The 15171-nt window shown below is 43.1% G+C and overlaps 1 protein-coding gene across 1 annotated transcript in view; it reads left to right on the forward strand.

Annotated features, from left to right (window-relative positions):
- Window positions 1–15171, forward strand: part of CRLF3 (cytokine receptor like factor 3) — a 57040-nt gene that overhangs the window by 16418 nt on the left and 25451 nt on the right. Inside the window, exons 2-4 of the mRNA XM_017890863.1 lie at window positions 6223–6430; window positions 13053–13140; window positions 14269–14446. Of these exons, the coding sequence (XP_017746352.1) occupies window positions 6223–6430; window positions 13053–13140; window positions 14269–14446 (474 nt within the window). The remainder of the gene's footprint in view (window positions 1–6222; window positions 6431–13052; window positions 13141–14268; window positions 14447–15171) is intronic.

Below are 15171 nucleotides of genomic sequence, written 5' to 3' on the forward strand. Positions count from 1 at the left end.
ACTCCATCTCAAAAAATAAAATATAAATAAAAAAATAAAATAAAATAAAATAGTGTTCTATGGCCGAATGCGGTGGCTTATACGCTAGTAATCTCAGCACTTTGAGAGGCTGAGGCAGGAGGATTGCTTGAGTCCAGGAGTTTGAGACCAGCCTGGGCCACATGATGAAAATCCATTTCTACAAAAAATACAAAATTTAGCTGGGTGCAGTGACACATGCCTGTGGTCCCAGCTTCCTGGGAGGCTAAGGTGGGAGAATCACCTGAGTCCAGGATTTCGAGGCTGCAGTGAATTGTGATTGTACCACTGCTCTCCAGCCTGAATGACCAAGTGAGAGCCTGTCTCCAAAAAAAAAAAAAAAAAAAGTGTCCTGTAAGTACAAAACGGCTTGGTGTAATGAAAGAGCATAGTCTTTGGAATTAGACTGTTTCTGGCACTGCGAAGCCTTGGGTAAGTTGTCTTCTTTGGTCCTCACTTTCTGAAACTGTGTTGTAAAGATTTATTGAGTTAACAGTGAACACATGCAACCATTGGTACCACATCAAATATGAAGAAATTCACTCAGCAGTGGAGCTGCATTTTTAAATTAGTTTCATAAAGTCAAGCAAATGAACTTGATTAGTTACATGATTGGATTAAAGGTGACTAGGCTTTAAATCATGAACTATTTCAAGGAAAAGAAAATGATCCCATGGTAGTATCAAGTTTGAAATGGCAGTGGTTGGGATTCTGTAAGCAAAAGGGACCAAATTTACAATGAGAGTACAGGAGGTGAATTTGGAAATTGAGCCTCACTTTTTTAGCCCTCTCTCTGTTTTGTGTTCACATACTTCCTTTTTTCTGAGACTCTGAAACGAAAACAAAACATAGGCTCTGCAATAACTGAAGGAGCTTTTGAATTCTTTCTAAAGGGGAAATTGACTTTACCTAACCAATGCACTTCCTGTGTATGCTGTATCTGCTAAAGAGCAAGACAGGACCTCGGCGGCATAATACTTAACTGCAGAATTTCCTCTTGGCCATTCGAAATGTATTACAGCGCTCTGACACAAGGTCTATATTTATTCTGGTATCTGTAATGTGTATACAAGGTACCTGAGGGTCCTGTTAAAAATACAGGTTTGGCTGGGTGCGGTGGCTCACACCTGTAATTCTAGCACTTTGGGAGGCTGAGGCGGGTGGATCGCCTGAGGTCAGGAGTTCGAGATCAGCCTGACCAATATGATGAAACCCCATCTCTACTAAAAATACAAAAATTAGCCAGGCGTGGTGGCATGCGCCTATAATCCTAGCTACTCAGGAGGCTGAGACAGGAGAATCATTTGAACACGGGAGGTGGAGTTTGCAGTGAGCTGAGATTGCTCCATTACACTCCAGCCTGGGCAACAAGAGCAAAACTCCATCTCAAGAAAAAAAAAAAAGATACAGTTTCTAGGGGAGGAGGAGGAAGAAAAAAAATTCACGTTCTGATTTAGCAGTTCTGGGTGGGGCCTGAGATTCTGAATTTCTAACAGTATCCCAGGGGATGTGTTAAAATCATAAGGTATTCTCTCTTTGGTTCTTTTAGAAAGTTCTTTGAAACACACATGATTAACTGCGTTTTCACTCAACAGCATTTGTTTGCCAGATGCTATGTAGATGAGGGCCTAGTTTGCAAGTATCTCATAGTTGGATGGTGAGCCGAATCAAGTGCAATTTGGGTTTATGGCCTTTCTTTCTTTTTTTTTAAATTTTTACTTGGATTAATTTCACAGAAATGCTTTGGTAACTACAGAAATTAGTTAACAATTAATTTAGAATTTTTCTTTGTGATTTAAAGAATTATTTTACTAACTGCACAGATTTTATTATAATTGTGTTAATGTCAAATGGAGAGAAAAGGGCTGGATGAGGTGACTCACGCCTTATCCCAGCACTTTGGGAGGCTGAGATGGGCGAATCACCAGAGGTCAGGAGTTCGAGACCAGCTTGGCCAACATAGCGAAACCATCTCTACTAAAAATACAAAAATTAGTCAGGTGCGGTGGCGCGTGCCTGTAATCTCAGCTACTCAGGGGACTGAGGCAGAAGAATGTCTTGAACCCAGAAGGCAGAGGTTGCAGTGAGCCAAGATTGCGCCACTGCACTCCAGCCTGGGCCACAAGAGTGAAAGTCCATCTCAAAAAAAAAAAAAAAGGAAAGAAAATTGTTTCTATGATCTGCCCACCTGGTAAATGATACTGCTGTTTTCTGTTTTAGTCCTGGGGCATGGGCATTTTTTGTTTTACATGGTCGTGAACGTTGCTGGGAAACAATATTGTATTCTGCTTGCTAAATTTAGAGAGAATTTAGAGAATAAATAGAAAGTTTTAAATTTCTCTATCAACTGTTGAAATATTGTTCTTTATTCATGATTTGATATGTTCTTTCTTGGTGGATTTTTCTTATACTTTAAACTTTATTGGTAAGAGAAAGGTAAAAGGGTTATGGTAGTAAACAATATGTCGTATGAAACTAANAAAATTGTTTCTATGATCTGCCCACCTGGTAAATGATACTGCTGTTTTTCTGTTTTAGTCCTGGGGCATGGGCATTTTTTGTTTTTACATGGTCGTGAACGTTGCTGGGAAACAATATTGTATTCTGCTTTTAAATTTAGAGAGAATTTAGAGAATAAATAGAAAGTTTTAAATTTCTCTATCAACTGTTGAAATATTGTTCTTTATTCATGATTTGATATGTTCTTTCTTGGTGGATTTTCTTATACTTTAAACTTTATTGGTAAGAGAAAGGTAAAAGGGTTATGGTAGTAAACAATATGTCGTATGAAACTAAGATAATAATATCTGGAAAGCAAAGTATGTTTTTTCTTTAACTTATTGGAGTGACTTATAGTTAGAATTTTCTCATTAAGTGAGAGAAAACGAATTGTATGTTACCTGAATCGTTTTTGAGAAGAGAGCCTTGCTCTGTGGCCCAGGTCAGGTTGCAGTGGTGATCCTCCCACCTTGGCCTCCCAAAGTGCTGGGATTACAGGCTTGAGCCACCATGCCTGGCCTGTTATCTGAGGTCTTTAAAATAAAAATCCAGGTGCAGTGGATCACTCCTATAATCTCAGCATTTTGGGAGGCCAAGGTGGTAGGATTGCTTGAAGCCAGGAGTTCAAGACCAGCTTGGGCAACATAACAAGCTCTCGTCTCTACAAAAAGTAAAATTAGCCAAGTGTGGTGGCCTGCGCCTATAAGATCAGCTGCTCAGAAGACTGAGGCAGGAGGATCACCTGAGCCCAGGAGTTCAAGGCTGCAGTGAGCCAGGATCATGCCACTGCATCCGGCCTGTGCAACAGAGTGAGACCCTGTCTCCTAAATAAAAGAAGAAAAATCTAGTGTCTGTATATACAACCTGTTTGTCTTCATAATATATTTGACTTGAAGATTTTCCTGTCATATCCCCTAGAATATGGGTTCTTAATCTGAGATCTGTAGATTTAGGGCAGTGTTTCTCAAATTGTGGGCTGCAGAATTACAGGTGTGCTTGGAAAAAGTGAGAACTCCATCCATACACTCCTTTAGGCCCTCCTGTCATTTTCTGGTTCAGTAGGTCTGGGATGGAACTCTGCAGTCTGAATTATAACAAGTAGCCTACATGATTCTTCTGCAAATGAAGTTTCATAATTACTACTTCAGGCAAGCCATGGTTTGGCTCTGAGGGAATTTGTAAACTTCTGAAATTGAATAATTTTTTAGGGTATAGATTATTTATTTTGGGGGGAAAAGGCTTTATTTTTTCTTCTCTTTCAATAAATTTGAAAGGAAGAAGCTTTATAAACCTCTCATTTAGATTCACAAAGAGCACTGTCATTCAAAAAGGATTAAGTCATTGTCCCAGCTCTGCCTCCTACAGGCCTCTTTGGTTTTAAATAATTCTTGGTTTTCTTTTAGCATAATGAGAGCATTTTATCCATGAGGGTTTTGTTTGTTTGTTTGTTTGTATTGTGGCTTTTCATTTTTATTTAGGGACAGGGTCTCACTCTGTCACCCAAGCTAGAGTGCAGTGGTGCAGTCACAGCTTACTGCAGCCTCAACGCCCTGGGCTCAGGTGATCCTCCCACCTCAGCCTCCTAAGTATCTGGGACTACAGACATGTGCCACCATGCCCAGCTAATTTTTGTATCATTTGTAAAGACAGGGTTTCTCCATGTTATCCAAGCTGGTCTCAAACTCCTGGGCTCAAGTGATCCTCCTGGCTTAGCCTCTCAAAGTACAAAGATCATAGGTGTGAGCCACTGCACCTGACCATAGCTTGCTTTTTTTTTTTTTTCTTGAGACGGAGTCTCACTCTGTTGCCCAGGCTGGAGTGCAATGGTGCGATTGCAACTCACTGCAACCTTCACCTCCCGGGTTCAACAGATTCTCCTGCCTCAGTGTCCGAAGTAGCTGGGATTACAGGCACAGGCACGCACCACCACGCTCAGCTAATTTTTTTGTATTTTTAGTAGAGACGGGGTTTCACCATGTTAGGCTGGTCTTAAACTCCTGACCTCGTGATCCACCTGCCTCGGCCTCCCAAAGTGCTGGGATTACAGGCATGAGCCACCGTGCCTGGCTGACCATGGCTTTTTAATCTACTGTTTCTTTGCTGCTTTTCAGTAAAATGAATTTTAATCCCCTCATAATTAAACAATTTTTAGTATTGAAACATGTAATTTTCAAGAACACCTTTTACAGATAATAATAATTTATAACTTTATTGAGTATGACAATGTGCTGTTTATTTTACCCACTGTAGTACCTAGTTTATTTTAATTTATCCTCACAGCAACTCCATGAAGTAACTACTGTTTATTTCTTTTTTTTGAGATGGAGTCTCACTGTGCTGCCCAGCTGGAGTGCAGTGACGCAATCTTGGCTCACTGCAACCTCAGTCTCCCAGGTTCAAGCAATTCTCCTTCCTCAGCCTCCCAAGTAGCTGGGATTACAGGCCTGCACTTCCACGACCAGCTAATTTTTGTATTTTTAGTAGATACGGGGTTTCACCACATTGGCCAGGCTGGTCTCGAACTCCTGTCCTCAAATGATCTGCCCTCCTTGGCCTCCCAAAGTGCTGGGATCACAGGCGTGAGGCACTGCAACCAGCCGAAATAACTATTATTATGCTCATTTGACAAATAAGGAAATTGAGGCATAGAATACTTAATTAACTTAACCAAATTGACATAATTTGTCAATGATGAAACCAAGATTTGGCTTATTCCATCTGACTTGAAGGGCAATTCTGTGTACTTCTGCCTGTTTGTGCAAATCAATCACATTTGGTTTATCAGTGAATGGAAGATGTATATATACAATGGAATACTATTCAACCTTAAAAGAGAAGGAAATTCTGTCATTTGTGACAGTATGGATGAACCTGAAGGACATTATCCTAAGTCAAATAAGCCAGATACAGAAATAAACATATTACATGATCTCATTTATATGTAGAATCTAAAAAGGTGGAAATCATAGAAGCAGAAAGTAGAATGGTGCTTGCTAGGGATGGAGTTGGGGATGGGGAGATGTTGGTCAATGGCTACAAAGTTTCAGTTATTTAATATGCATAAATTCTAGAGATCTCAAGTACAGGATAGTGACGATAGTTAATAATATTGTAGTGTGGCTGGGCGCAGTGGCTCATGCCTGTAATCCCAGCACTTTGGGAGGCCAAGGCGGGTGGATCACGAGGTCAGGAGATCAAGACCAGCCTGGCTAATGCGGCGAAACCCCGTCTCTACTAAAAATACAAAAAATTAGCCAGGTGTGGTGGTGGGCGCCTATAGTCCCAGCTACTCGGGAGGCTGAGGCAGGAGAATGGCGTGAACTCGGGAGGTGGAGCTTGCAGTGAGCAGAGATCGCACCGCTGCACCCCAGCCTGGGTGACAGAGCAAGACTCCATCTAAAAAAAAAAAAAAAATACTGTCGTGTATACTTGGAATGTGTTAGGAGAGATCATAAGTGTTCTCACCACACAGAAAGGTCACCATGTGAAAAGATGGACGTGTTAATTAGCTTGACTACAATAATAGTTCACTATGTGTATGTGTATCAAAATATCACACCTTAAATGTATATAATTTCAATTAGTCTTTTTTTTACTAAATTGAAGATAATGGTTATACGGTGCTTTTAGATTATTGTGAATTGTACCTATGGATTAACCTTTTTTAAAGATTCTGATTTTGAGTATTTCGTTATTTCTTTTTAGATCAAAGAAAGTGCATCACAGACAAGAGATGTTCTCAAACAGCATTTTAATGATTTAAAGGGAACCCTTGGAAAGCTCCTGGATGAGCGATTGGTGACCCTTTTGCAAGAGGTGGACGCCATTGAACAGGAGACCATTAAACCACTAGATGACTGCCAGAAGCTCATAGAACACGGAGTCAACACTGCAGAAGACTTAGTTCGAGAAGGTGGGAGACCAGGGATCCTGTTACATTAGTGCATTAGTACATTTTCACACTGCTGATAAAGACATACCTGAGACTGGGCAATTTACAAAAGAAAGAGGTTTAATGAACTTACAGTTCCATGTGGCTGGGGATCATGGCAGAAGGTGAAAGTCATGTCTCACATAGTGGCAGACAAGAGAATGAGAGCCAAGCGAAAGGGGTTTCCTCTTAAAATACCATTAGATCTCATGAAAGTTATTCACTACTGAGAATAGTATGGGAGAACTGCCCCCATGATTCAATTATCTCCCATCGGGTCCCTCCCGCAACACATTGGAATTATGGGAGTACTACAATTCAAGATAAGATTTGGGTGGGGACACAGAGCCAAACCGTATCACATGCTAAATGTGGTTCGTTCAGATTGACATTTTGCAGATTCCTCAGGATAGCAGCAGGCTTCTTGCCAGCTGTGGGGTTCTTAGAATGTTCTTACCTAGAGACGGTTTATTTTATTTTATTTTATTTTATTTATTTATTTTTTTTTTTTTGAGACGGAGTCCCCCTCCGCCACCCAGGCTGGAGTGCAGTGGCCGGATCTCAGCTCCTGCAAGCTCCGCCTCCCCGGTTCACGCCATTCTCCTGTCTCAGCCTCCCGAGTAGCTGGGACTACAGGCGCCCGCCTCATCGCCCGGCTAGTTTTTTGTATTTTTTAGTGGAGACGGGGTTTCACCGTATTAGCCAGGATGGTCTCGATCTCCTGACCTCATGATCTGCCCGTCTCGGCCTCCCAAAGTGCTGGGATTACAGGCTTGAGCCACCGCGCCCGGCCGAGACGGTTTATAATATAGGATGACAGATACACAGTTAGGCATCCCATGGCAAGTGCAGTTGAAGTGTTAGTTATAATTAGCTATAAAACAAGAAAGAATAAATGATATGGGGCACATTGAAATGTTTTGATACAGGCACGCAGTGTGTAATAATCACATTGTGGAAAATGGGGTATCCATCCTCTCAAGCATTTATCCTCTGTGTTACAAACAATCAAATTATACTTTTTTTTTTTTTTGACACGGGGGTCTTGCTCTGTTGCCCAGGCTGTAGTGCAGTGGCGCTATCAGGGCTCACTGCAGTCTTGACCTCCCTAGCTCAGGTGATCCTGCCACCTCAGCCTCCCAAATAGCTGGGATTACAGGTGCGTGCCACCATGCCTGGCTAATTTTTGTATTTTTGGTAGAGACAGTGTTTCACCATGTTGCCCAGTCTGGTCTCGAATTCCCGGTCTCAAGCAGTCTTCCCATCTTGGCCTCCCAAAGTGCTGAGATTACAGGTGAGAGCCACCACAATTATAGTCTCCACTGTTCTGCTTAAAAAGTTAAAAAAAGTGATTGGTGTTTACTCCTATCTTCAGCCAATTGAGTCATGCCCTGCTGCCTTCATTCTACTCACCTTCCTTCAACAGAGATCTATGTCAGGCACATAACATAAACAAGGGGGCCAGATGCAGTGGCTCACGCCTGTAATCCCAGCACTTTGGGAGGCTGAAGCAAGTGGATCACTTGAGGTCAGGAGTTTAAGACCAGCCTGGGCAACAGCCTGTCTCTACAAAAAAAAAAAAAAAAATTAGCTGGCCATGGTGGTATGCACCTGGAGTCCCAACTACTTAGGAGGCCGAGGTGGAAGGATCACTTGAGGCCAGGAGATTAACGCTGCAGTGAGCCGTGATTGCACCACTGCACGCCAGCCTGGGTGACAGAGTGAGACCCTGTCCCAAAAAATATAAAATGAGAGTAAGAATAAAAGCCAGGTGCGGTGACTCATGCCTGTAATCCCAGCACTTTGGGAGGTCGAGGTGGGTGGATCATGAGGTCAGGAGATCAAGACCATCCTGGCCAACATGGTGAAACCCCGTCTCTAGTGAAAATACAAAAATTAGCTGGCCGTGGCAGCATGTGCCTGTAGTCCCAGCTACTCAGGAGGCTGAGGCAGGAGAATTGCTTGAACCCAGGAGGTGGAGGTTGCAGTGAGCTGAGATCGTGCCACTGCACTCCAGCCTGCTGGGTGACAGAGTGAGACTCCCTCTCAAAAAAAAAGAAAAGAATAAAATAGGTGAGAGTTCTTTCCTTTGGGATTCAGAGCCCAGTGAGAGAGAGAGATACATGCTAAGAGAGATCTAAGACCTTATTGGAGCACAGAGGAGGAAGTTCTTAACTTTGTCTGGAATAGTATAGGATAGCTTTCTGTAGGAGGAGTTCCACAGAGGCTGTCAAGCAGACATAGGAAAAAGAGGAGGTAACAGCATGATTCCAAGCAGAAGCAACATCATCATAAAGGCTGGAGTGCAGTGGCTGGATCTCTGCTCACTGCAAGCTCCGCCTCCCAGGTTCACGCCATTCTCCTGCCTCAGCCTCCTGAGTAGCTGGGACTACAGGCGCCCGCCACCACGCCCGGCTAATTTTTTTTATTTTTAGTAGAGACGGGATTTCACCGTGTTAGCCAGGCTGGTCTTGATCTCCTGACCTCGTGATCCACCCACCTCTGTTGAAGCATTTTAAGCAGCAGAGTGCAATCAGATGTGCATTAAAAAAAAATGATCCTGCCTATGTTTTGGAGACTGTGTTAGAGATTGTAAGACTAGAGGGAAAAGAGACTGATTAAAAAGTTATTAGAGGCCGAGGCCAGGCTAACACCTATAACCCCAGCACTTTGGGATGTCAAGACGGGAGGATCACATGAGGTCAGGAGTGTGAGACTAGCCTGGACAACATGGTAATACCCCATCTCTACTAAAAATACAAAAATTGGCCAGGCATGGTGGCAAGTACCTGTAATTCCAGTTACTCGGGAGGCTGAGGCAGGAGAATCGCTTGAACCTGGGAGACGGAGGTTGCAGTGAGCCAAGACTGCAACACTACACTCCCAAAGTGCTGAGATAACAGGCTGTGGGCCACTGTTTTAAAAAAAAATTAGCCAGGCGGGCTGAGCACAGTGGCTCACGCCTGTAATCCCAGCACTTTGGAAAGCCGAGGTGGGCAGATCACGAGGTCAGGAGATCGAGACCATCCTGGCTAACACGGTGAAACCCTGTCTCTACTAAAATACAAAAAATTAGCCAGGCGTGGTGGCAGGCGCCTGTAGTCCCTACTACTTGGGAGGCTGAAGCAGGAGAATGGCGTGAACCCAGGAGGCAGAGATGGCAGTGAGCTGAGATTGCACCATGGCACTCCAGCCTGGGCGACAGAGCAAGACTGTGTCTCAAAAAGAAAAAAAAAATTAGCCACGCATAGTGGCATATACCAACTATTGTCCCAACTATTCAGGAGGCTGAGGTGGGAGGAGAGCTTAAGCTATGATTGCACCACTGCAGTCCAGCCTAGGCAACAGAACAAGACCCTGTCTCTTAAAATAAAAAAAAAAAAAAAAAAATTTTTTTTTTCCCCAGAAATGGAATTATTGATGATTTTACTGAGCAGTGACTGTTGTCTGTAGATGATTACCTACATATGTGATGGAGGGGAAAGGGAAGGATTTGTGATGGCAAAAATCAGCCTACTTTTGGATTCTGAATAAATGGTGGTGCTGTTTTTGACACAGTAAGTGAGGGAGGAGGTGGGTGCTTAGTACGTAGTCAGGCATCTGGCTTGGGCATGGTGAGTTTGAGGTGCTTAAGATGGAAATATGGGTATGATTCTTAGGAGAGAGATCATACCAGGAGATGTCAGTATGGCAGTTAATGGTATATATATCAAATATGAATCCATTGGAATAAGTACAATCATCAAGGGACACCGTGTAATGTGAGAAGAGCAGATGAAAGAGATTAGAACACTAAGGGGCACCAACTTTTAAAAGTCATTTGAGGAAAAAGGAGCTAGGGAAGGAGACTGAATTCCATCCCTTCTGCAAAATGAGTGCTGGGAGTGGTGTGGGAAAAAAGTGTGAATGATTCACAAGGCTGTTACTCTACCTGGAAGTTCATCTTCTTTTGGTCCCACTTAGAATATAGTACGAGTGTTATCTTGACATTGCTAGTTACATTTTTGTCTTATCTTCAATGAGAAGTGTTTATTTGCCACTGACCATAACAGTGCTTTTGAGAAAATTCTAGCAGTACCATGGAATGTCTTTCCTTGGTGGCTTTGCATTTGGAAACAAACCCAGAAGCAGTGCAGCATGGGCCAGGAGTGTACACTCATCCCCTGAGGACTGATCATTTGTTTTTATTTTAGAAGATAAATCCTGGCCGGGCACGGTGGCTCATGCCTGTAATCACAACACTTTGGGAGGCTGAGGTGGGCAGATCATCTAAGATTAGGAGTTCAAGACCAGCCTGGCCAACATGGTGAAACCCTGTCTCTACTAAAAATACAAAAATTAGCCGGGCATGGTGGTGGGCGCCTGTAATCCCAGCTACCCGGGAGGCTGAGGCAAGAGGTTGCAGTGAGCCCTAATTGCACCATTGCACTCCAACCTGGGCTACAAGAGTGAGACTCCATCTCAAAAAAAAAAAAAAAAAAAGATAAATCCTAGCTGGGCATAGTGGCACATTCCTGTAGTCCTAGCTACTTGGGAGGCTGAGGCGGGAGGATCCCCTGAGCCCAGGAGTTTGAGGCTGCACATCACACTGCAGCCTGGGTGACAGAGTCAGAGTCTGTCTCAAAAAGAAAAAATCCTTTGGGGCAGTGTGATTGTTACAGCATTTGATACTTGAATATTTTTGTGTGTCCAAAATTTAATTTAATTATTTATTTTTGAGATGGAGTCTTGCACTGTTTCCTGGGCTGGAGTGCAGTGGCACGATCTTGGCTTGCTGCAGCCTCCGCCTCGTGGGTTCAAGCGATTCTCCTGCCTCAGCCTTCCAAGTAGCTGGGATTATAGGCACCCACTACCACACCCAGCTAATTTTTTGTATTTTTAATAGAGACAGAGTTTCACCATGTTGCCCTGGCTGGTGTAGCACTCCTGACCTCGTGATTCGCCCACCTCGGCCTCCCAAGTGTTGGGATTACAAGCGTGAGCCACCATGCCTGGCCTATGTTTTTTAATTTAAAAAAATTATTATACATCCCAGCAGCAGAAGGCAACTTCAGAAATATTTTTAATGTCAAACTCTTTACTATTCTCCTGAGGGATAGAAAGTTATTTATGGAATTTTGAGAAAATTATTTATTTATTTATTTTTTTGTTTATTTTTGAGACAGAGTCTCCACACTGTTGCCCAGGCTGGAGTGCAGTGATGCGATCTTGGCTCACTGCAACCTCCACCTCCCAGGTTCAAGCGATCCTAGTGCTTCAGCCTCCTTAGTAGCTGGGACTACAGGAGCGTGCCACTATGCCCAGCTACTTTTTGTATTTTTAGTAGAGACAGGGTTTCACCATGCTGGCCAAGCTAGTCTTGAACTCCCAACCCAAGGTGACCAGCCAGCCTCAGCCTGCCAAAGTGCTGAGATTACAGGCATGAACCACAGTACCCAGCCATGTCTCTGTTTTTGTTTTGGTGAAGGAGAAGGACATATGGTCTCAAAAAACTTGAGTAACTACAGGGCACATTCAGATGGAAAAGAGTTATGACAGTGTTCTTCCGGGCTGTGGAAGGACATAGAAGTTGGTCATTTTCATATCATATGCCTCTATGTAACTTCTTTTTTTTTTTTTTGAGACAGAGTCTCGCTCTGTTGCCTAGGCTGGAGTGCAGTGGCGTGATTTTGGCTCACTGCAACCTCCACATCCCGGATTCAAGCGATTCTCCTGCCTCAGCCTCCTGAGTAACTGGGAGTACAGGTGCCCACCATCACACCCGACTAATTTTTGTATTTTTAGTAGAGACGTGGTTTCACCATGTTGGCCAGGATGGTCTTGATCTTCTGACCTTGTGATCTATTCACTTTGACCTCCCAAAGTGCTGGGATTACAGGCGTGAGCCGCCGCACCTGGCCTGACATTTTCTTTTTATTATTCTGTTAAATAATTTGTAATCTGATGTATGATACTCTTTTAGGAAAACATAGATGCATCATTTGGCTTTTCAAGCCCTATGCCCAGCCTAGGCAACATAGTGGGACCTCATCTCTACCAAAAAAAAAAAAACAAAATAGCTGGGTATGGTGGCGTGCACCTGTGGTCACAGCTACTTGGGAGGCTGAGATGGTAGGATTGCTTGAGCCCAGAAGTTCGAGGCTGCAGTGAGTTATGATCCTACCACTGCACTCCTACCTGAGCGACAGAACAACACCCAGTCTCAAAAACAAACAAACAAAAAAACACAACCGTATCCCCTATTGCTCCTCTCAGGGCAATATTTTGTACTGGCTCCTATTGAAGTTCATAATGATTCTGTAGGAGAGATGGGAAGAAGTCCCTGGGCTTTCTGGTTTGCCTAAAATTGGTTGATTTCCTTGTATAGAGCAGATAGATTTTTCATCTCTGGCAAAATGTTGCCACTGTGTATCCCTTTCCCTCCTGGATTTGATCTTAGAGTCACTTCTAAAATAGTTTCTACTTTAACTTTTTGGGAATTTGACTGTGGCATCATTTAAGAACTATTTTCAAGAACACTAGAGACCCACCCAGACATGAGTTATGTTGATTACTTTATATGTGACCATTTTCACTGTTCCAGGTCTCTTATTCTTGATTGTAGGTGAGATTGCCATGCGTGGTGGTGTGGGAGAAGAGAATGAGAAACTGTGGAGCTTTACCAAAAAGGCCTCGCACATTCAGTTGGACAGGTAAGAGAGCTGTGCCATTTGGACTTACTTTTAAGCATTTAAACTATGTCTGCTTTTTTCCTCCCTCTGTTCAAGATTCTGATTAAGGGAGATAGAGAATATATATCTCAAGGTTTTCAGGCTGGGCATGGTGGTTTACACCTGTAATCCCAGCACATTGGGAGGCCAAGGCAGGCAGATCGCTTGAGGTCAGGAGTTTGAGACCAGCCTGGCCAACATGTTGAAACCCCATCTCTACTAAAAATATAAAAATTAGGCGGGCATGGTGGCACATGCCTGTAATCCAGCTACTTGGGGAGGCTGAGACAGGAGAATTGCTTGAACCCTGGAGGCAGATGTTGCAGTGAGCCAAGATTGCACCACTACACTCCATCCTGGGCAACAGAGCAAGACTCCGTCTCAAAATAAATATAAAATAAAATAAAAAATTATCTGGGTGTGGTGGCATGCGCCTGTAGTCCCAGCTACTCAGGAGGCGGAGGCAGGAGAATCACTTGAATCAGGGAGATGGAGGTTGCAGTGAGCTTAGTTCACACCACAGCACTCCAGCCTAGGGTGGGGACAGAGTGAGACTCTGAGGGGAAAAAAAAAAAAGCATTTCACTACCCATTACCACTGTTACTAATGAAATAGTTGTGATTATAATCCTTGGTATAGTATTACTACAGATTTTTTCAATCCAATGTGTAAAAGAGTTGTTAAATTTTAGAAATTCTCAATGTATTGTTGAAACGGAGTCATATTCCAGTAAACCAGATCGTTTGACATAAAATGGACAGTTATGATCCTACCAATTTTCTGTCTTGCTTATATTTATTTGAAAAGAGAATCTTTGTGTAACATCTTGCAAATCCCCTACTGCCATGAGAATTACTTACTGGGGGCTTCAGGATCTTTCAAGCTTGTGACTGCTCTAAAATATTTCTTTTTTTTTTTACTTTTTAAAACAGTTTTATTAAGATATAAATTCATAGACCATGCAATTCACCCATTTGACATATGCAATTCAGTGGTTTTTATTATATTCACAGAATTATGTAACCACCACTACAATCAATTTTTTTTTATTTCTTGTATTTTTTAACTCTCAGTTAGAGGTCTCATAACACATGAGCTTTGTTTCCTCAGCTTACCAGAAGTACCTTTACTGGTTGATGTGCCTTGTTTATCTGCTCAGTTGGATGACTCAATTCTTAACATAGTGAAAGACCACATTTTTAAGCATGGAACAGTAGCATCTCGCCCACCAGTACAGATAGAAGAACTAATAGAGAAACCTGGAGGCATCATTGTACGATGGTGTAAGGTATGTAATTCAGAATTCTAGAAATAACTTCCACATTATGGGTTTGAGATTTGAGGGCCTTTCAGATTTTTTTTTTTTGAGACGGAGTCTCGCTCTGTGGCCCAGGCTGGAGTGCAGTGGCTGGATCTCATCTCACTACAAGCTCCGCCTCCCGGGTTTATGCCATTCTCCTGCCTCAGCCTCCCGAGTAGCTGGGACTGCAGGCGCCTGCCACCTCGCCCGGCTGGTTTTTTGTGTTTTTTAGTAGAAACAGGGTTTCACCGTGTTAGCCGGGATGGTCTCGATCTCCTGACCTTGTGATCCGCCCGTCTCGGCCTCCCAAAGTGCTGGGATTACAGGCTTGAGCCACTGCACCCGGCCCTCTCAGATTTTTTCATTGGCTACTTTTAAATACATTCTTTTCTTCCCAAACAAAAATCTCTTTTACTTTACAGTAAAATGAAGTCACAGGGAACACTGAGGTAGTTCTTCCAGTTTTATTTTTATTTATTTATTTATTTATTTATTTACTTTTTTTTTGAGATGGAGTCTCGCTTTGTCGCCCAGGCTGGAGTGTGGTGGCCAGATCTCGGCTCACTGCAAGCTCCGTCTCCCAGGTTCACGCCATTCTCCTACCTCAGCCTCCCGAGTAGCTGGGACTACAGGCGCCGCCACCTCGCCCGGCTAGTTTTTTTTTGTATTTTTTAGTAGAGACGGGGTTTCACCGTGTTAGCCAGGATGGTCTC

Source organism: Rhinopithecus bieti, unplaced genomic scaffold (genome assembly GCF_001698545.2).
Source record: "Rhinopithecus bieti isolate Rb0 unplaced genomic scaffold, ASM169854v2 scaffold_19652, whole genome shotgun sequence".
NCBI lineage: Eukaryota > Metazoa > Chordata > Mammalia > Primates > Cercopithecidae > Rhinopithecus > Rhinopithecus bieti.